Here is a 22,578-nt window from a genome sequence, read left to right as displayed (position 1 = left end):
TACATAGCTCTGTGTAGTGTAGCAATATCCTGTAATAGATATGAATAACAATTTTATTATTTATTTTAGCAAATAAACAACTCAGAGTATTGAATTATGATAATATATATTATCGAGACTTCGGTTGCAGGAATCTGGAAAATAAAATATTCTAGTAATTTAGATATCATGTCAAACTCAAAGTCATGTTTTCTTGCTCCATGTTATAACTAATGAAGTTTCAAAAATGAAGATATCAAAAATTTTACGGACTTTGAGTTTGACATGGTGAGCCAAATATTTTAAAGTTTCTTACAGTTTTATGTTATCCGAGCATCTGAGTCAGGAGGTGACCGACCTGGATATGGCTGAGCCAACTATAGCCAAGCTGGATTATACGTGGACGAACATACGTTAGAAGTATTTCTCGTGTAACTCTTTCGATACTTAAGTCAGTTCGAAGAGCAAACTTAAGAATGTGAATATAATATTGTTTGTGCAAGTAATGAATGAATGAAACCTTAAAAAATACATGATATTTATAGATATGGAACTAGCTATCTTGTATAATAAGAATTCTAGTATGACAAGTTACTTTGAATATCAGATATATATTGATTTTATCTTATATTTGATTATTTATGAATTTGAATGGTATAACCCGATTTTCTCGGGATTTTTTTCTTATCACTGGAAATTTATTCAAAAATTTTATATGGATAGGACTCTTTATCCATCACCACAGTTGTCTGAACTCGGGTTGGTGCATATTTGGGTCGGATGATCGGTTATCCCAAACTAAAATGCTCGACCGGCTCTACTGCATGAAAGTACCAGGTCGGGTACGCGTGATCAACGTGATTTCTATAACTTTCGATTTGACGCTCCCTTAATTTGGGTGGTCCACCGAAATATGCTCAGATATTCAGTGCCTATTGTGCTCTGTCCAACCCCGAACAGGAGGTCACGAGTTGTAATCCAAGTGATCCCCGAGCAGGAGGTCACGATCTATTAACGAGTTAAGGTTATCTCAATCTTATATAAATATTATCCAAACTCAAATGATAACTATTATAAAAATACAAAATTTTTAAAAACAAAACCATAAAATTTTAATACAACATCTAAAGTATATATGTAATAACGTACGCACACGTCGAGCACTGATTTTTCATTACATTTCTAACATTTCTCTATATTCCCATTCCTGCACCTGTTTCATCCCCGCCGCGTAAAGCTGCGACGGTTGCACTCCTCCGTTTCCACCATCCAGTTGCTGAGAAATGGTTGCTACCGTTCACCTTCAAGTGTTGTTTTCCTGCCGCTTAGCTTGGAGAGTATGGATCTTGCCAGGCTGCAGCCTTCGGAGAAGAAGCCACATAACCCTAATAAGCACCCCACTGCTACCACTTCTTTTTCTTTTTTCTTCATTCAAAACCAAATGTAAAGACTGAAAAAACGATGAATATCAATATTCGAATCAATAAGATATAGACAGGAGTTCAGAGTTCTCCATGTGGCGTAATTTATATTTTTTTTTTTTTTTTTTGAAATTCGAGATAATAATGTTTACCAGTGACTCCTCCTTTTGGGAACTTTTATCATCATGTAAAATATGGCGAAACTAGCCGAACTTGTCCTGTGTACGACTGTCAACACATTTTGGGATTGCGTATGTCTCTGGTGACACTGTCTCACGAATTTTTATCTGTGAGACGATAATCATACAGATATTCACAATAAAAAGTAATATTCTTAGTATATAAAGTAATACTTTTTCATGAATGACCCAAATAAAAGATTAGTCTCACAAAATAATGAAATATGACCCGAAAAACCGTCTCATACAAATTTCTGCCGTTAAGATTTGATCATTTGAGAAGTCAAAGACGATCTTTAGTGTAATAACTTCATTTTTTTTTTTATTTTTAGTTTTATCTAATGGGAGCATTAATATAATACCAAAAGTTTAAAATGAATTTTTAGTTTTATCAAGTCGGAGCATTAATATAATACCAAAAGTTATTGACGTCATGTTGAAAATTAGTCATGTAACATAGAATATTTGATGACATACATTTGTGTGTCCAAAGCGCAACACTTATTCGAGCATGTATTCATATATATTTTGACTTAAAAAAAAATCTCATTCGTTCTGCATTATTTTAAGAAATACTAAAGAGAAACCCCTATTTTGAAAATTTGAGCAGACAAAAGTCGATCAAATAACAACCAAAGGCAGCAAAAATCACTTACTCAAGCTCAGTAATCCTTCAGATTTCTAAAGATTTATATAGTCTATACACACACAACTCAGGATAATACAAATGAATAACCATAAAGAAAAATCTCACGAATACGAAGAACCAGTGTCTCTAAAACCATGAACAGTTCCTTGAATCAAATCATGGCACTGAAAAACAATGCACAAACCAGAAAACATTGCCCATAATGCACTTTAGACCACAAAGAGACCAGCAGAGATGGCCATTTTTCTCCCATACGTCCTTCGAAGACACAGCACCGATCATTTGATGCAATGATCTTCAGATTTCAATATGCCTTTTGCAAGCTTTCAAGATTCGGTGTCACTTGTAACCTACTAACCATACATGAATTATGTTTCATTTCCGGTAAGCTGCAAATTGTATCCATGCTTCAAGTCTGCATCGGTTAAAAGTTTGATGCAGTTCAATAACAACTCACGCTTTCAAAGCACAACAAGCATATTGGGCACAAGAAGCATATTGAATGCGGATGTGGATGAAAAGCAATTAAGACATTAAACCTTTAAATGATTTGTGTTGAGATCGGGACGTGACTTATGATGAGATCAAATGCATCACTCATGTGTCTCATCCATTTTGATGGACATTTTGCATTGTCGACAATAGAAAGATTATTCTCAAAGTAGCATTAAATCAACTTTGATACCGAACCACTCAGATCAGGTTGGTCACTGAAACACCATCTTATTGGACAACATTTAGTGCATGGAGATAAATTTAATTATATTGGACAGTCAAAGTGTTACTCGCAGCTTCAGAAATAGTAGACGTGAAATTTGAATTTTCTCCCAATATAACAGAGCACACGCTACATTGACAAGTTGTCGACATAGGAGAAAGTGTGTTAATGTAGCGTGAAGAGAATTAGCCCTTTAAAAAAAACAACAATCTAGAGCACAAAAACTATTGCCTAAGAAAACTGGATAAGTTAACACCAAACTCTTAGCCAGAATCTGCTAACATTTTGAGATTGCACATATGCATAATACTCCGCACAGGCCAGGTGGCACAAATGTGACAGGACCAATTATGATTAAATAAAAGTAGCGTTGTAAAATAACTACAAAAAATGTTTAGCCAACTTATATAGATATGATATATGATTTCAAACGAAAACCTAATGACAAGCGATACCTTTAATTGAAGCTTTGTGATGCCTATCTTTCCTTTCAAGCTCATTTTTCCATTCACTATCATCATCACCAAGTTCATCCTTACCATCATTTTCTACATCACTTTCACTAGCTGTTTCCCACTCAGAATCATCACTTTCATGGCCGCGGATATCTCCAGCGTCGCCTTCACACTGAACACCCCCGTGTTTAATAGCAGCCTCCCTAAATAACCATGCTGCACGCATCTGTTTCTTAACTAAACGTTCTGCATAATCAGGGACCTTGTTTTGCCTCAATGAAAGGTCAGGATCAGTTGATTGGGAGCACTCGTTTATGAACATAATAGCATCTAACAGACTTTCTTTGGCCAATCCCAACATGTCGTAAGCTTGTGCTCGCCTCCACAAACTTTTGGCATGACGATTAACAGGATTGTTCAGACAAAGTGCCCGGGTAGCATCACTTATAGCAGCTAAAGGTTGTTGTAATAAAAGATGACATTGAGCTCGATTACTATATAATACCACCCGTTCTTTTTTTGACCTCATCGGGCACAAAGACAATGCTTCAGAATACTTGGAAGCGGCACCGGAAATATCACGTGCAGAAAATAAAGAATTTCCTTCGAGTTTAACCACTAAAGCAGCTGCTTGTTTTATATGGAGATCCTCTTTTGCCATGTTCTTTTCCCATTTCAGCTTTTGTCGAGAATCAAATAGTTCATCAACTTGTTCTTTTGCCCGGGTACTGACTGAAGTCCTGCCTGTTCCTGATGACTTGATACATTCTTGTAGAACATTTACAATCGAATCCCCAAGTTTCTTGTGTTCACCTAATGAAGTTATTTCTGCAAAGTCAATTAGTGTAGGTACCGCCTTATCCATTACCTGCACAATTAGTGCGCAACAGTATAAGAATTGGTTAAAGATTGTTTCAAAACCAGGAAAATTTAAATTTATAAAGCATATCAATTTTAGAAATTTCAAATCTATCCTAAAGCTTCTCGCGTCTTATTTTCCCTTAGTAACACGATGGATCATAGTAACTTATGGCTCTGTAAGCTGCTAGTGCATATTTATGGCCCAATTTAAGAACAAAAGTGCTTTAAACACAATGAGACTAACGTTTGATTCATGGAATTCAATTCGGTTTGCCAAGTGAATTGCAGATCGTGTACTTAACAAGATATCCTGTTAGCAGTACAGGTGTGTTTATGGGATCAAGGTGGTTCAGAGTGCTACAAATAAGTCAAATCGACTTGAACCTTTTTGAAAAGTTAACACGACTAAACCTAAAAAAAAGCCCACAAACTTCTAAACAAGATAAAACAAAAGCTGAAGCTTGCGTTGAGTTTTATTTCAAGGAAGCTTGAAACATTCATTAGCTAGCAGTCTTGGAGAATCATTAAACTAGTATTCAAGAACTCTCAGCTATCTGATCAAGAACCTCGCCAACATTCGATAGATCCCTACAATGACCACGTCCTTGTTCGATCCATAGTCTTAGAAATGAATCACAAGTCTTAAATTTTTCTACAGTCTGGGGGGCCTCAACATCCGATAATGTGATATGGCTACAGAATAGCATCTATTATGAGTTAGATTTTATCCTAATCAATATTAGTTGCAATCTTGGTCAAATTCCTTTACGAAGCCTTGTTAGGATTGTGAGACAATTTTTAAGGTTAGTATTTAATGAAACTGTTATTCATAGAGAAGAAAATTCGACTTAGACTGTGTAATGGCAATTCGTAGGGTACAGAAATCCTGAATAAAGCTTGATTTGGGGAACAATCCCCTCCAAAGTGACTAAATAGAAGTCAAGTGCCCCTACGTGTGACAATTTCAATCTGAAAATCAAAATCAAACTTCAAGGTGTCCTGTAATCATCAATTGTCGAACTTAGTACACATACAAAATCAGCTTGAAATATGGCAAACATGACCATATCAATGTTTTGCATGTTCTGGGTCAAACTAGTCAGTTAAATCACATCTCGGAAGTTCTGTTCTGTCCTTTTCTCTAAACTAAGACGTCATTATCAATAGAAACCAGTACAAGGAAAAGAAACTGTAGATAAGCACCCACATTTACTTCTCTACGCTTAAGGCTCTTACATAAGTTTAGAGTGTTTTATATCAATTTCCAATTCTTTCATCGTCACTTCATATACGTAGATTTCTTTTTGCTAAAAGCTCTTATATAAGTTGAGTGTTTTTATATCAATTTCCTACTCTTTCATCGTCATTTCAGATACGTAGATTTTTTAATTATCCACTTGTTTTTTACCTTCATCAGCTATTATGCATCTAGTTATGATGTACATTTAGCGTCTCGCCAATCAGATATTTATGAAGTGGGAGATGCAGCAATAACATTTCTTAAGATGTAAGAGGAGACCACTTGAAGTATCCACTGTTCACAGAGTAAGAGCATTTTATTCCGAGTGTTTTGCAGAACAGCATTGCAATGTAATTTTTAAGTCCCTCAAATGTCCAATTCCTACTCAAACATGCATAGTTTGAAAATATATGAACAAATGTAAATAAATATTTATCAGTTATAAAAATTTGTTTCATCAAATTTTGACACATAAAATTCAGCAGGAAAAAAGTCTAGTTAGAAACATAATAGAGAGAAGAATAAAAAAAACATTAATATCAACATGAGATGGAGCAATAATCAAATGGAGAAATTACCTTATGACATGTATTAGGATCTTGGAGCAACCAAAGAAGACAGTCGATAGCCATATATTGCCAGTCATCCGATGATCGTGCTATGTTACACAAAGCATCTATAATTCCAGGACAGCTAGAGACCGGGCCCCTACCAAGCTTATGATGGCAAATTGTTCGTAGCAATCCAATCCCGGCTGGAGAATTTTCATTAACAAGTCCACCCCACATACCCGGAAGCTTTATTAAAAATTCTTGTTGGCAAATCGTAGGAAGAAATTCAGGTTTGAAAGCAAAACAATTGATGAGTTGTAAAGACCAGCACTGCAGCTGACTAGCCCATTCCTCTGCCTTCCTCGATTCCATTTCAACACCACCCATGCCACGAGTAAGGAGATCACAGTGATAACTAAGCCTCCTGTCAACGTACTGGTAAAAGTGAGAATAAACAATTTCCAAGGCACTCATAGCCAGTTGCATTGACAGCTCCAAGATTTCACCATGGCTCGATACGGCAGGAAAAGTACTAGCATAGGTAGCTAAGTGACCAAGTGCTCTTACAGCCACTCTCTGTTCGACCCATGTTAACCTTCCTCTCAATAGTTCGACCAGTGCCGGTATAACCCCAGCATGCACAGAAGTTTCAGCAAACTCTTCCATGTTCATAGTGTATGATCCGATTATATGAGCTGCGTAGTACGGTATATATATATTTTGGTCATGAGATAGCCAACGGCGATTCTTTAAGCCCTTCCAAATGAGTGCTGCCATGCATTCAAAAATTCCGAGCTCAATGAACTCGGGATCATTAGGATGAGCCATGGCGGTATTCCAAAGGCCACTGATGGGAAGAACCTGACCATCGTCATCTTGTGAAGGAAGTTCTCGAAAGAACTTCAATATACTTGCTTTGCGCTTACTTGGGTTCCCTTCCTTCATCACACAGAAAAAGCAACCAGGATACGGACAGTCGGTGGACACTTTATCCATGCTCATAGTACTACGTACTGTGATCTTCAAAAAGACCAAGTAACTAGTTCCTTATCAACCTGCTACTATGTGATAACATAGTCAGACAATGATTGTCAAACTGGGAAAAAAGTTTTACTGCTTGATATCTGATATGATGATAAATTCTATAATTTCTTAATCAGTATTAAAGGCTTATACACGACATATTGAGTAATGAATCCTGATTCGTAACAGTTTGCTCAAGGCATAAATGGCAGATTTGTGGTATCACAAATAATAGCTTTTGTCTTTGTCTTTAAGTATGATGCATTAACTGATAACTGCTTATGTCGAAAATAAAATACTTAACATTTGAAAATGAAAAGATGATACCATAGTTATCAGCTCCTCTTTCTCCAGTGAATTACAAAATCAACAAGCCACATTTGATCATTAAGAGAATACTAATAAAATTGAGTCAATCACCAAATCATCCAATCAATCATCTCTAATCTAAGTCCACAACAATAATTTACGAATCATCTTTTTTTTTGTATGATTTTGTTCTTTCATAATCACTCCACAACACAAAATATGACAATCCAATTAGTTAGCAGTTTGCAAGAAGTAAAAGCTATCACTGTTAACGTCTCAGCAAATTAAGTCCCCTTTAAACAACAAATAACCGATCTAGTTACAGAATAGTTGGTCAGACACAAGTTTCGTCAATCATAATCAATATCCAAATGCAAACATCTCAACAGAAGGGGAAATCAAATGTTTTTCGTCGCCAGTTACAGTAATTGACTGAAGAAAAATAAAGAAACTTTGAAGGGACTCAAAATTCAACTTCCCAAAATGCAGATATATCAATAGTACCGATTAGTCGCCAAAAAAAAGAAAAAGAAACAATTTTTGCGCAAGCTTTCAGTCAAATTCATATTTTATAGTCTCATTCCCAGGCCCAATTATGCAACCTCACATATAATGGATACCGGAGCTTTCAATAATTTACAATCTTACTTGTTAAACAAATATAAATAAACTTTAAATCTTTTTTCACTCTAGGAAGTAGGAACTACCCTGGTGGCCACTTCCTTGTTGAATCAGTTTTTTCGAAATTAAAATGAAAATAAAAAAGCATCGCATCAGATTCTGTACAATAAAATCGATTACTCCGAAATCTTATCATGTAAAAAGAAACATCGAGTTTCATATTCCACACTGGATCTACAGAAGAACGAAAAGAACACCATAAATAAATAGTACAAGAAACAAACTTCGACCAAAATTCAAATCTCAAATTCCCTACCAAGCTTCAAACGCTCGAAATAAAATCAAGAAACCGAACCCACATAATTAAGCACCCCCAAAATCCAAACCTGAAACCAAAAACAGGAAAGGTACCTCAAGATTAGGCAGGGGCCGAGTCTTGAAAAGCCAACAAATAATAATAATATTTTCTACTTTTTCCTATTGCCACTGAACTAAAAAGTTCCGCAATTGGGTAAATTTTTTCTTGTCATATGTCAATAACTGTGAAGTGAAGAAAGAACTTGGGATTGGTTCTTGGTTCTTGGTTTTCTCCCGACAGGAAAAGAATGCTCTTAGTAATGAATGAATGCTAAATATATATATATATTTTCGATTTATTTTCTTCCCGTTATTTTGAGAACAGAAGAAGTAATAATGTCAATTAGCATCAGAAATTAATGAGTAGGGCCTCCGCATTAGCTCCACAATTATTGCACTTCCAATTTGATTATTAATGATAATAATTTTTCCACTTTCTTCTATATTTCTTGCTTGGGATAGCATAGCCCATTTTCGTACACGGTGTTTGATGCTGGTAGGATTTTACCGTTTGTTGAATGTTGATTTAAAATCTTATTCCTGAGATGTACGTGCGTTATATTCATATTTATAACAAAAAATAATATAGATATATATTTCACGAAAATGACCCGCAAGACATCTCATATTTGTTTGTATTAAAAAAAATTAAGTTGTTTTGATTTCCTCAATCCTATGGAGGAAAGCACAATTAATTTTTTTTTTTAAAAAAGAATTATGTTTCTAACACTTTTCTTCTTGCCTCAAATTCCCTCAATCATATGGAGGAAATCCAATTTTTTTTCAAAAAAAAAATTTCATTTCTCATTGTCCTGCTACTATTTTTTCATAATGTGTCGAACATCTCCATCCTTAAAATAATATTCTACTTTCTATTTTTTCCGCCCATAATCTGAGTATCATAGCAGTAATACACAATCTATAGACAAAAATATTTATCAAATCTGTATAATTCAGTTTTTTGATAATTTTTTTGTCAATCGGAAACATGACTAGCCATTTAATCTATCTTACGGCATATCGAAAATATTTCTTAATTAACTTAAATTCTGAGGAACTTTTTTAGGTTGATACAACTTCTACTTATATGATTAACAAAATCTTATAAATAGTATAATTAATTATTTGTGAATTTACCATTCAATTTTGTCAAACATTATCATTTTATTTTCATTAAATAACATGTCATGATCATCAACTACCAAAACAATTTATCACCAGTAATATCTGAACGCCCATTATGACTGTTTATCAAGAAAAATTAAGAGTATGTCAAGCACGGAATCGTGTCAAATATGAGAAATCAGACTTCTACGATCAAACGATGTTGATCTCGATTCGATCGTCAGTTATAATTCTCTTGGTAAACTGCCAAAACTAGGAACTTGAATCAGATAATAAAAGGAAAACTCACGAACAACCACAGATTCAATATTTTCATCATTAATTGATAATTTTAACAATCATAATTGAAAATTTTGAAAAAATATAAGTTAAAACTGAAGGAACGTTAGATAAAAACTGGGAATCAGTGAACTAATATGAACTAAAATTGAAGAAATTATGCACAACACTTTTGCTTGAATAGTTGATTCATTAGTTGTGTCTTCTTTTCTGATGATCTTATGTCCTTTTTGTTTATTTGTGGGGACCCGGGCTCTAAATCTTTTTCTTGGGATTAAATGGATTGTTATTCTAAAATGTGGGTCAATTTTTCGCTTTTATATTTAAATCAAAATGTAACTAGACAAGCACAAGTTCTTTATTTAATTTACAACATACAAACATAAAATCTATGTCCTGTTCCGTATATCCTCAACTAACCAGTAATAAAATACAGTACATAACAAAAGACTACTACTGGTCCGTCTGCTAGGCCCGAGATCTCCACGCTAACACGATCATCTCTGTCTCGACCCAAATCCTGCCCCACCTGTTGTTATGCACACATACAGACATAACAACAGCCGGAAAACCGGTGAGAACACATCCCAGTATAAACATGTGAACATGCATATAAATACTATAAAACATGAAACATGCTGATATGAATGTCATTCATATAAAATCATGAAATGCGAGCCTAATCATGTCTAGATGCGACTCGACTAAAACTCTAGGGATCCCGGTGTGAATAAGACGATCTATCACCTACCCTCCCAATCGGGGTGACGGTACGTCTTATTCCTAGACTTCGGCCTGATCTGTATCCACGTCTACAAAGGGGCGGTGATCTTCCCCTAAGCTGGGATAGAACCGAACATCTAGAAGTCTGCCTGATCTCCAGACTGTCCTATCTTAATGCATGAATACAAAATCTGTAAACAAGCATAATCATCTAATGCAATGTAACATGATCTGTAAACAAAGCATAATAAGAATTGAATACAAGTTCTAATAAACATCTAATGCAATGTAACATGATCTGTAAACAAAGCATAGCGAGATTTGCATACAAGATCTATAAACAAATCTATAGTAATAATACCTATATCAAGATATAAACAATAAAACTCGTATGTGGTTTTGGTTGGGAAACTCAAATGTGATCTCATTTGAGTCGTGATTCCCCAAAACAAAACATGTATTATACCTTTCGTCGTAGAATTGCTGTTACAGTCGTGAAGATGAATCTGCAATAGAATGTCTAACACTTCCTAGGAAATGTTTCTTTAACACTTACTAATCAAATGAAATCTCGCGCCTCTATTTATAGACAATGATCGGAAGATCCGATCCACTTCGGACGCTCCGATCTGACACACTTCGGACGCTCCGAACTCACTTCGGACGTTCCGAATCCTGCATGTCTTCCACGTCTCTAGCCAACTGTCTCGGATGATCCGAACTACGATCGGTCGATCCGAACTCTGCATGCCATCCATGTGTCCAGCCACCTGGCTCGGACGCTCCGAACGCCGAACGGACGATCCGAACGCATCGGACGATCCGATCCTGGTTCGGTCCTTCCGGTCTCACCGAAATATAAATAATCCAACATTCTCGATATCGGTCAATCTAATCTCAATAGATATCATTTCTTATTTCTTATGGTTATGTACAATCTTCACAACATATTCGTATATGTCAATCATTGTTCTGGGCATTACATTTCTCCCCCTCTAAGACAGAAGTTCGTCCTCGAACTGAAGTAACCATACAAAGTATCTAAAACAGTTTGATAATCTAAAACTGAATACATACTCATATCATATAAATAACTCGGGGTGTTTCTGCCTCATGTTTTCTTCCGTTTCCCACGTCGCTTCCTCAATGCCATGTCGACTCCACTGAACTTTCACAAGTGGAATGGTCTTCGTTCTGAGCTGTTTGTCCTTTCGATCAAGAATCTGTATCGGTCGTTCTATATAGCTCAAGGTTTGATCAAGTTCAGCTTCGTTCGGTTGAATAACATGAGAAACATCTGGCATATATCTGCGTAACATTGATACATGAAATACGTCATGTATTCCGGATAAAGAAGGAGGAAGAGCAAGTCGATAAGCTCGATCGCCAATCTTTTCAAGAATCTCGTACGGACCAATGTATCGAGGAGATAGCTTCCCACGTTTGCCAAATCGCACAACGCCTCTAAAAGGAGAAATTTTCAAGAATACCCTATCTCCTACCTCAAATACTAACGGTCTACGTCTGATATTGGCGTACTTTGCTTGCCTATCCTGTGCTGTCTTCATTCTTTTCTGAATAACCTTTACCTTCTCAGTCATGTCACGAATCATATCTGGCCCAAGTTCTGGTACTTCTGAAACATCATCCCAATATAGCGGAGATCTGCACCTCTTGCCATACAAAGCTTCAAACGGTGCCATCTCAATGCTTGTTTGATAGCTATTATTGTACGAGAATTCGCAAAGAGGTAGGGAATCTTGCCAACTAATGCCAAAATCTAGCACGACGGCTCTCAACATATCCTCTAATGTCTGGATAGTCCGTTCTGACTGTCTGTCTGTCTGAGGATGGTAAGCAGTGCTAAGGTGTAAGGTCGTACCTAACGCCTGCTGTAAACTGTGCCAGAAGTGTGAAGTGAATCGTGGATCACGATCTGATACGATAGACTTCGGCACTCCATGCAATCTGACTACCTCACGAATATAAATCTCCGCCATCTGATCCTGTCTATACGTCATTCTATAAGGGATGAAACAAGCAGATTTGGTCAATCTGTCAATAATGACCCAAATCGCATCGCAACCTCTGGATGATCGAGGTAACTTCGTCACGAAATCCATGGAAATGTGGTCCCATTTCCATTCTGGAATGGATAAACTCTGAAGTAAACCCCCCGGCTTCTTCCTCTCGGCCTTCACCTGTTGGCAGTTCAAGCATTTAGACACAAATTCGGCAATGTCTGACTTCATTTGCTTCCACCAGAACTGTGTCTTCAAGTCATTGTACATCTTTCTGCCACCAGGATGGATGCTGAACCGACTACAATGTGCCTCCGTCAGAATCTGCTGTCTCAAATCTGCAACATCTGGCACAACTAGACGGTTATTCACGTACAACACATGATCTCGTACCTGATATTCTGATACATGCCCTGATCTGACCATTTGGATTGATCTTTGCACATTTTGATCGGTTCTTTGTGCTTCCTTAATCCTCATAATCAAATTGGGCTCAACTTGGATCGTAAAGAGTCGTAGTGGCTTACTATCTGTATCAAATTCTAATCCAGATGTACAGCAATTTTCAACTAACTTGTTAACACCTATCGTCGATAAGGACAAAGAACATACCTTACGACTCAAGGCATCGGCTGCTGCATTTGACTTTCCTGGATAATATTTGATTTCACAGTCAAAGTCTTTCAGAAGATCTAGCCATCTACGTTGCCTCATATTCAATTCTGATTGAGAAAATAGGTACTTTAAGCTCTTGTGATCGGAAAAGATCTCAAATTTCTCGCCATAGAGATAATGACGCCAAATCTTTAATGCAAACACGATAGCCGCCAATTCAAGATCATGAATGGGGTATCGAACTTCATGTGGCTTCAATTGTTTCGAGGCGTATGCGATCACATGACCTCGCTGCATAAGAACACATCCCAAACCTCTATGAGAAGCATCACAATATACAACAAAATCACCTGTACCTGAAGGTATCGTCAATACTGGAGCACTGGTCAGCCTTTTCTTCAATTCAACAAAGCTAGACTCACACTCCTCTGACCAAACAAATGGTGCATTCTTTTGTGTTAATTGAGTTATTGGTTTTGCAATACTGGAGAAATCTTTGATAAATCTTCTGTAGTATCCGGCTAAGCCCATGAAACTGCGTATTTCTGGTACAGAAGTCGGTCTCGACCAACTAATCACAGTTTCCACTTTACTCGGATCAACAGAAATACCATCTCCAGAAATGATATGTCCTAAGAAGACAACTCTATTCAACCAAAACTCACACTTTGACAATTTAGCATACAGTCGCTCGTTTCTCAACGTCTGCAAAACAATTCTGAGATGCTCTGCATGCTCATTTCTGTTCTTCGAATACACCAAAATGTCATCAATGAAGACAATCACAAATTCATCTAGATATCTCTGAAACACTTGGTTCATCAAGCCCATAAATACCGCAGGAGCATTTGTTAAACCAAAAGGCATGACAATAAATTCGTAATGTCCATACCTGGTTCGAAACGCTGTCTTTGGTATGTCTATATCTCGAACTCTGAGCTGATGATAACCAGAACGTAAATCAATCTTAGAATAGACCGAGGATCCCTGCAACTGATCAAATAGGTCATCGATCCTAGGCAAAGGATATTTATTCTTGATCGTTGCCTTGTTCAACTGCCGGTAATCGATACACAACCGCATCGACCCATCTTTCTTTCGCACGAACAGCACCGGAGCGCCCCAAGGAGATACACTAGGTCTGATATATCCCTTGGCTAGAAGATCTTCTAATTGTGCTTTCAATTCTTTGAGTTCGATGGGTGCCATCCTATATGGAGCTCTCGAAATAGGTACAGTACCTGGCGTAAGTTCAATGCTGAAATCTACCTCACGAACCGGAGGTAATCCTGGGATCTCATCTGGAAAAATATCTGGAAATTCCCGTACTACTGACAGATCTGCCAATGCCGGGCTCGACTTCTGCATATCTACAGCATAAACAAAGAAACCATCCGCTCCTTTCTGTAACAGTCTGTTCATAGTAAGAGCCGAAATCAAGGGAATCCGAGATCTGGAACCCTTCCCGTAGAATTTCCACTCGTCTGTCATCTCGGGTCTGAATCTGACAATCTTGTGGAAACAATCCACGGTGGCTCTGTACTTCGTTAGCATGTTAATACCGACTATACAATCAAAATCAGCTAGACCCAACACTATACAATCTAGGTCAATCTCATGCCCCTCAAACTGTAGAATGCAATGTCTAACCGTAGTTACAGATATTAATCCACTTCCCAACGGAGAATTAATAGACACAACGTCTAACAAAGACTCAACAGGCAATGAATGCAACAATGCAAATCGTTCTGAGATGAATGTATGCGATGCACCTGTATCTATCAGGATATAAGCAGGATAACCATAAAGGAGACAGTTACCTGCTATAACATCATCTGGTGCATCTTGTGCTTGCTCCTCTGTCAACGCAAACACTTGGGCCTGTTGCCTCGGAGGTTGAGTCACAGTCTGACTACCTCGGCCTCTGGGTGGAGTCGGTGCTGGTGGAGGCTGAAAAGAGTGAACCGACGATGCCTGCCGCTCAAACTGAGGTACTGAACCGGATGCTCTTCCACTCTGGCCTTGCTGTACACCTCTCTGTGGACAGACTTTGGCAAAATGCCCCGGTTGCCTACAAATGTTGCATCGGCCTGTAACTCCTTGGCACTGTTCAGTCGCATGCCTACCTCCACAATTATTGCAATATACACCTGAAGTCCTTGAACTTTGATCAAAACCAGTCTGTCTTGATCCGCTGGAGCTGGATGAACTGCTCCCAGGTCGCTTAAACTGCTTCCCCTTCGCCTTCAACTGTTCTTTGCGTCCACTACCACTACCACCACTTTCGAATCGAGGAGGAGGAACTTGGGATGGAGGTAGTGGCGGTCTCGGACTCGGTGCAACATACGGAGCACTCCGTTGTCTAAGCAATCCTGCTTCAGCTCCTTTGGCACGATTCAATGCATCCGAGAAGTTATCGGGTCTCCCAGTATTGACCAACGTAAAGATATCTGGATTCAGGCCATTTATAAACTGATCTGCCATGGCCTCGTCATTTCCTGAAACATGGGGTGCAAAACGAAGCAAAGAAGAGAATTTAGCAACGTACTCCTCAATGTTCAATGGCCCTTGCCTCAGGTTTGCGAATTCAGCGCCTTTATCTTTACGGTAGGATACAGGGAAGAATCGCTGATAAAACTCGGTCTTGAATACCTTCCAAGAAATTTCGGTACCCCGCTGCTCTAAAGCTCTCCTAATGTTCAACCACCAATTCTTTGCTATATCTTGCAATTGATGGCCAATTAGCTTGATCCTCTTCTCATCACTGTACTCCAACGAGTCGAATAGCATCTCAATATCTTCAAGCCAACTTTCGCACTCGATGGCATTCTCGGTACCTTTTAAAGTGGGAGGTCGAAAGGATTGGAATCGCTTCAGCAACGTCTCCATAGGGGTCGCCGTAACATCCATAGGATCTCCGGATGTACTCCCCTGCTCTGGCGCTGCTGGTCGTAGAGGTACGGCTGCTCTTCTAGGAGGCATATCTAATAATCCAACTGATTAGTAAACAAGATATACAACTGTCTCAGCCATCATCTAGTCAGTTACCTCTGATCTAGAATCGGTTCTGATTCAGTCAATCACATGCTGAAATTAATCAAATACCAAACAACATGTAATAAGAAAGCAATAATCATGCTAGCACATCATCAAGCAAGGAAGAAGACTCGATCTACCCCGCTCATTCTATCCTATTTCAGTCTAACGGAACTATCGGCTCTGATACCACCTTTTGTGGGGACCCGGGCTCTAAATCTTTTTCTTGGGATTAAATGGATTGTTATTCTAAAATGTGGGTCAATTTTTCGCTTTTATATTTAAATCAAAATGTAACTAGACAAGCACAAGTTCTTTATTTAATTTACAACATACAAACATAAAATCTATGTCCTGTTCCGTATATCCTCAACTAACCAGTAATAAAATACAGTACATAACAAAAGACTACTACTGGTCCGTCTGCTAGGCCCGAGATCTCCACGCTAACACGATCATCTCTGTCTCGACCCAAATCCTGCCCCACCTGTTGTTATGCACACATACAGACATAACAACAGCCGGAAAACCGGTGAGAACACATCCCAGTATAAACATGTGAACATGCATATAAATACTATAAAACATGAAACATGCTGATATGAATGTCATTCATATAAAATCATGAAATGCGAGCCTAATCATGTCTAGATGCGACTCGACTAAAACTCTAGGGATCCCGGTGTGAATAAGACGATCTATCACCTACCCTCCCAATCGGGGTGACGGTACGTCTTATTCCTAGACTTCGGCCTGATCTGTATCCACGTCTACAAAGGGGCGGTGATCTTCCCCTAAGCTGGGATAGAACCGAACATCTAGAAGTCTGCCTGATCTCCAGACTGTCCTATCTTAATGCATGAATACAAAATCTGTAAACAAGCATAATCATCTAATGCAATGTAACATGATCTGTAAACAAAGCATAATAAGAATTGAATACAAGTTCTAATAAACATCTAATGCAATGTAACATGATCTGTAAACAAAGCATAGCGAGATTTGCATACAAGATCTATAAACAAATCTATAGTAATAATACCTATATCAAGATATAAACAATAAAACTCGTATGTGGTTTTGGTTGAGAAACTCAAATGTGATCTCATTTGAGTCGTGATTCCCCAAAACAAAACATGTATTATACCTTTCGTCGTAGAATTGCTGTTACAGTCGTGAAGATGAATCTGCAATAGAATGTCTAACACTTCCTAGGAAATGTTTCTTTAACACTTACTAATCAAATGAAATCTCGCGCCTCTATTTATAGACAATGATCGGAAGATCCGATCCACTTCGGACGCTCCGATCTGACACACTTCGGACGCTCCGAACTCACTTCGGACGTTCCGAATCCTGCATGTCTTCCACGTCTCTAGCCAACTGTCTCGGATGATCCGAACTACGATCGGTCGATCCGAACTCTGCATGCCATCCATGTGTCCAGCCACCTGGCTCGGACGCTCCGAACGCCGAACGGACGATCCGAACGCATCGGACGATCCGATCCTGGTTCGGTCCTTCCGGTCTCACCGAAATATAAATAATCCAACATTCTCGATATCGGTCAATCTAATCTCAATAGATATCATTTCTTATTTCTTATGGTTATGTACAATCTTCACAACATATTCGTATATGTCAATCATTGTTCTGGGCATTACATTATTCTTCCAAGCAGTTAATCTCATCTTAAACGTTAATCCTCCATCTCCATCAACTTCCTCAATCGTGTGTCAACATCCTCCTCAACTTCTTCGTCATGCATGAGGTCCAGCTTCTCAAACCAACTCAATCTTTAATGCGCTCCAGCATTCTACTGGCATTTAACAATTGAACGACTTTGGCAAAACACAGGCTTTGACAGCAGATGGATTTTGACACAATTTGGATCCAAGAGTGATTTCGTTATTATTGAAACTACATACAAGATTTCGTCAAACTAGTTAAATGCTGGATCACTCTTTAACTTCTCCAAAATATCGAAAAAGTCTCGATATACACACACGACTGTCTCTTTGGCCTCATAGAAGGTCGAGCCCTGCAACAATATGTCAAGTTTCTGAAGATGAAACTCATTATACATACATGAATATTAATCCCACAAAATCGATTCTCATATTTCCGTCTAAACTCATTCATGAACTCTCTTCTCAAACTAAGAATACCATATAATATATACCAAAAGATATATGCATGGAAATATATTACAAATCAGCAACACGTATTTGGAAACATCATCAATTCTGTATTATTTTGGAAGAAGAAAAATAAATTGATAAATGAAATCGAAAATTTAAAATCATTAGAGATACGTGAGCGGATTTGACGGCGTGGGATCGGATGAAGAAAAAACAAGTGAGATGCGGGATTTATGTGTGGCTTTCGAAAAAGTATAGTTTGCGGTTGTGGTTGAGAAAGGCTTCGAAAAAGTAGCTTCCAAAGCGGTTGAGTACTGATTCAAAAGGTTAAACACAAAACTGAACCGACGGCGGGCGAATTTAAATTTGTCATTCGAAGCTGTTACTGCCAAACATTCCTGAAAGCAACCAATAAATATGGTTTAGTGTGACTGTTTCTTCTATTGCTTATATGTTTTAGCGGCCGTTTCTCAGCGTAATCTCTTTTTTGGTAGTGAATATCTGGTGCTCCCATGATCTTACATGCTGGAGTTACTTAGGAAGTGATCAGACTTTATCTTTGAGACATATCAATCTTATCGATATTCACAATAAAAAGTAATATTTTTTCATGAATAACTCAAATAAGAGATCTGTCTCACAAAATACGACCCTTTAGACCGCCTCACACAAGTTTTTACCTTGTATTTACATGGAAGAGAAAACAAGAACAATTGTATATTTATTTCTTGAGTTTTGGTTTAATACGAGTAAGAGAGACAACCTTTTTAAACTATTCTCTATATTTGGTTAAGATTAACCCAACACTTGTTTAATCTAATGGCATATATTATTTTACATTTTGAACCAGTGGCTAAGATTAAACCCATCATGCGCACTCGTCAAGAACAACTACACATACATATTTATTCTCACGTGAAGTAAATAACAAACGAAAGAAGACAACCAAAACCTTCCAAACCCCAACGAGTGTGTGTTTCGTGGTGTCTGTGTGAGGGAACTCTTCACCATTAAGGATTCATTCATGGGATCGAGGGATGAAACTTAGAAAAACCAAAGATCTTAAAGGATATACGTTTAATGTTTTTTTAGGGAAAATTACAGTAAAAGTTCAGTTGACGTTGGTGTTGGTCTGAGGGCCTGGCCCGGGACTGATCACCGGTCTCGGAGGCGCCCTTCCCAAAGAAGTAGCAGCAGTGGTTGCCGGTGGGTCAGCTGGAGGGTCTGCGGCCGAAGAAGTGCCTTCACTGCTTGAATTTTCACATCCAGTTTCGTTCCTCACGCCCCAAGAGTCGAGGCCTAGGCACTCCAGCAAAGCCCTGAAGATTTCTTGGAAAAATCTGCATGGATTCTGAACAGAAAATGGTGCTCTATGGCTCTGCATCGCCTCGTTTTCCTCTGGTGCGTCCGCCATTTCTTTGAATCTTGACCTTGTTTTGTTCTCGGTCGCTGTGCTGTGTCTACCTCCCTGCTTCTGCTTGAGGTATTTAATGCTGGGTGGGTGTGGTGTCCCCTTGAATAACTGTGTCCAATTCATAATATACATTGATGAAAGATGTTCGTGACGTGTTGTAATTATTTTTAATTTAATCAAATAATATTTAACATTTAATAATTAAAATATAATTATTTTAAAATTTTGTTTACGATAGATTAAAACGAAATTTTACAAATTATGGAGTTATTAAATTGATATTTGAATTGTTGATATAAAAAAAAAAAAAATATTGTGGGTTGAATTTTTTTTAAAAAAAATAAAAAATAAAATGTAATATTAGTATTATACAAAAGTAAAGTTGGAAGAAAAAATTTGTGTCCTTTTTAGATGGTTATTATCATGTCTTCAACTTTAATCGAATAGAATATAAGATAATGACCATATTTTTAATATATATATATATATATATATATATATGAGTGAGTCTCATGTGAGATCGTCTTACGGATCTTAATCTGTGAAACGGGTCAACACTACTCATATTCATAAAAAAAAAGTAGTACTCTTAGCATAAAAAACAATACTTTTTCATGGATGACCCAAATAAAAAATCCGTCTCACAAATACGACCCGTGAGACCGTCTCACCCAAATATTTGTATATATATATATATATATATATATATATATATATATATATATATATATATATATATATATATATATATATATATATATATTGTATGATTGTTTTTTTTTTTTTTAAATATGTATTGTATGATCGTATCATCTCGTGTTTACATGTTATGCCCGAAGACTTGCAGGTGTCCCCGCACGTGCTTCTTGACGGTCACATTTCCCACTTGACGAAAATACCCACTCTCAAATTTGGAATTACGCTTCATGCCCACATCATACCCCATAAAAGATTCTTCAATTCGCGGTTTTTCGTAATTTCATTTACTCTCATGTGTTTTTTCTTTTCTTAGATTGATTTTTAGCTATTTTTTGTCTATATATATATATTCAACAATTTTATAAATATATATTATATGAATATTTAGCATTTATTACATTTATGAATTTGACATTAATGGTGTAACATCAGCACTTTTATTTATTAAATAATATTATATATTATATTAAAAAAGACAATCAATATTCCTTACGACGTTATCTGCTAAAAACAAATTTCTTAAAATCACTGTCTCGGAGTATTTTTTTTAGCTGACAGGCGATCCGATTATTAGTTCTATATTATCATCACAACTAATATTCCCAGTTTTGTATGATTCTCTCAGTTGTAACATATTGGCCAACGAGAAAATATAATATTTTTTTCTATGTGATTAAATATTTTTAATTCTAAAAGGTAGGTTTTTATTTTTTACAAGTGATCTTTAACTTTTTAATATTTAGATATGTTGAATTGTTTAGTTTTCAAACTGTGTGGTTTTATGAAGAGGGGTGTCAAAATCAGATACGAACCACCAACCCGACACGGTTCAATCCGAAAAAATAAGGTTTGAGTTTGAGGTTTTCGGGTTCGGGTCAAATTGAGTTGGACCCGATAGCTGACCCGAAAAAAATGTTCAGGTTCGGTTGGGTTGGGTTCGAGTCAACCCTCGAGCCGAAAATTTATTTTTTTTCGAAAAAATATAATTAATAAACATTGTCTACATTTTTTTTATATATTTTACGTCTGAAAAAATATTTATTGTATATTTATAACATAATTTTCACAATTTAATATTTATTTCGAACATTTTTTATTTTTTAAATAAATGTTTATTTGATTTAGTAAATATACTTTATTTTTCTATTATTAGACTTTCAAATTTAAATTATATGTATGAGGGAGATTTTGTTATTATGTGTTTAAATTAAAATATTATTATTATTATTATTATTATTATTATTATTATTATTATTTAGTTTTATTTAATTTTCTTTAAAAAAATTCAAAATCAAGTTATACGGATTGATGTGTTATTCGGGTTCAGATTCGGGTTGAGGGTTGGATCAGGGTTCGAGTTGAACAATTTTTGAACATTATTATTGCTCAACCCGACCCACCCGAATTGACATTCCTAATTATGAGATGCTCTTGTAGTATGTACTAACCTCTTAATTTGATGTTAATTTTAGTTTTAGTCTTGTAAATTTCTCATATCGATAACCTAAGAAGTATGTTTACCCAAGTAAACGGCTCCGGTCAAATGTTGTGTTTGCTCCGTTGTATAGAGAAATCAATTCGATTCACTATTTATGTTGAATTCGATGCTATCAGAAACTAATCATATTGGTTCTAGATTAATCTTGACCATATTCAGATTGGTTTCATATTATTATTTAAATCCGTTAGACTCGACTTTTTCTCTAGAAAACGATTTTCCTTTCAAATTAACTGATCGGATCGAGCCGACTCACAAACGATCGAACGGTTGGTGGGATCATTGGGGAACTCTAAGGCCCCGTTTGGTTTGAGGGATAAAGTAGGTTTATATTATTTAACCTACTTTATCCCTCGTTTGGTACGAGTGATTATTTAACCCACCTTATCCCTCCTATGAATGATTAGGTTATATTAGGTAGGTTAAATAATACTCCTCACCCCTTAGGATTATTTATCCTACTCTTAATTCATCCTATTTTCCAATTTTACCCTTCTCCTAAATTCAAACTCACCGCCACTTCCCGCCGCCGCCCGCCGCCGCAACGGACCGCCGCCGCCGGCCGAAATTTCCGGCCGCAGCCCCCCGCCGGCCGTTTCCGGCGGACCATTTCCGGCCGGCCGCCGCCGCGAAGGAGAAGGACAATTTCGTCTTTTCATCAAAA

At 37.1% G+C, this 22,578-nt stretch overlaps 1 protein-coding gene across 6 annotated transcripts; it reads right to left on the bottom strand.

Annotated features, from left to right (window-relative positions):
* Positions 1–2,155: 2,155 nt before the first annotated feature.
* On the bottom strand, positions 2,156–8,614 carry LOC140832826 (uncharacterized). 6 transcript variants are annotated; one of them, XM_073197046.1, is made up of 4 exons: positions 8,418–8,614; positions 6,081–7,111; positions 3,402–4,269; positions 2,156–2,578 (listed from the first exon to the last, which is right to left on the bottom strand). In XM_073197046.1, the coding sequence occupies exons 2-4, from the start codon at positions 7,053–7,055 to the stop codon at positions 2,568–2,570; spliced, it is 1,854 nt and encodes a 617-aa protein (XP_073053147.1). In that variant the 5' UTR covers positions 7,056–7,111; positions 8,418–8,614; the 3' UTR covers positions 2,156–2,567. The 6 variants fall into 6 exon arrangements, with proteins under 6 accessions (XP_073053147.1, XP_073053143.1, XP_073053146.1 ...); XM_073197042.1 differs by having other exon boundaries at positions 2,156–2,643; positions 6,081–7,177; positions 8,418–8,613; XM_073197045.1 differs by having other exon boundaries at positions 2,156–2,643; positions 6,081–7,114; positions 8,418–8,613.
* Positions 8,615–22,578: the final 13,964 nt, after the last annotated feature.

This window comes from Primulina eburnea, chromosome 5 (genome assembly GCF_022965805.1).
Source record: "Primulina eburnea isolate SZY01 chromosome 5, ASM2296580v1, whole genome shotgun sequence".
Lineage (NCBI taxonomy): Eukaryota > Viridiplantae > Streptophyta > Magnoliopsida > Lamiales > Gesneriaceae > Primulina > Primulina eburnea.
Note: the sequence above shows the minus strand (reverse complement) of the source record. Positions and strands in the feature narration are given on the sequence as shown.

What these genes read in the sequence shown, in the direction of transcription:
- LOC140832826 (XM_073197042.1), bottom strand. Translation starts at nt 7,055, where the DNA reads ATGAGCATGGATAAAGTGTCCACCGACTGTCCGTATCCTGGTTGCTTT. An exon ending in ATCCTAATACATGTCATAAG is followed by an intron (nt 4,270 to 6,080) that starts GTAATTTCTCCA and finishes CTAATTGTGCAG; the next exon opens with GTAATGGATAAGGCGGTACC. An exon ending in TCACAAAGCTTCAATTAAAG is followed by an intron (nt 2,644 to 3,401) that starts GTATCGCTTGTC and finishes TAACCGATGCAG; the next exon opens with ACTTGAAGCATGGATACAAT.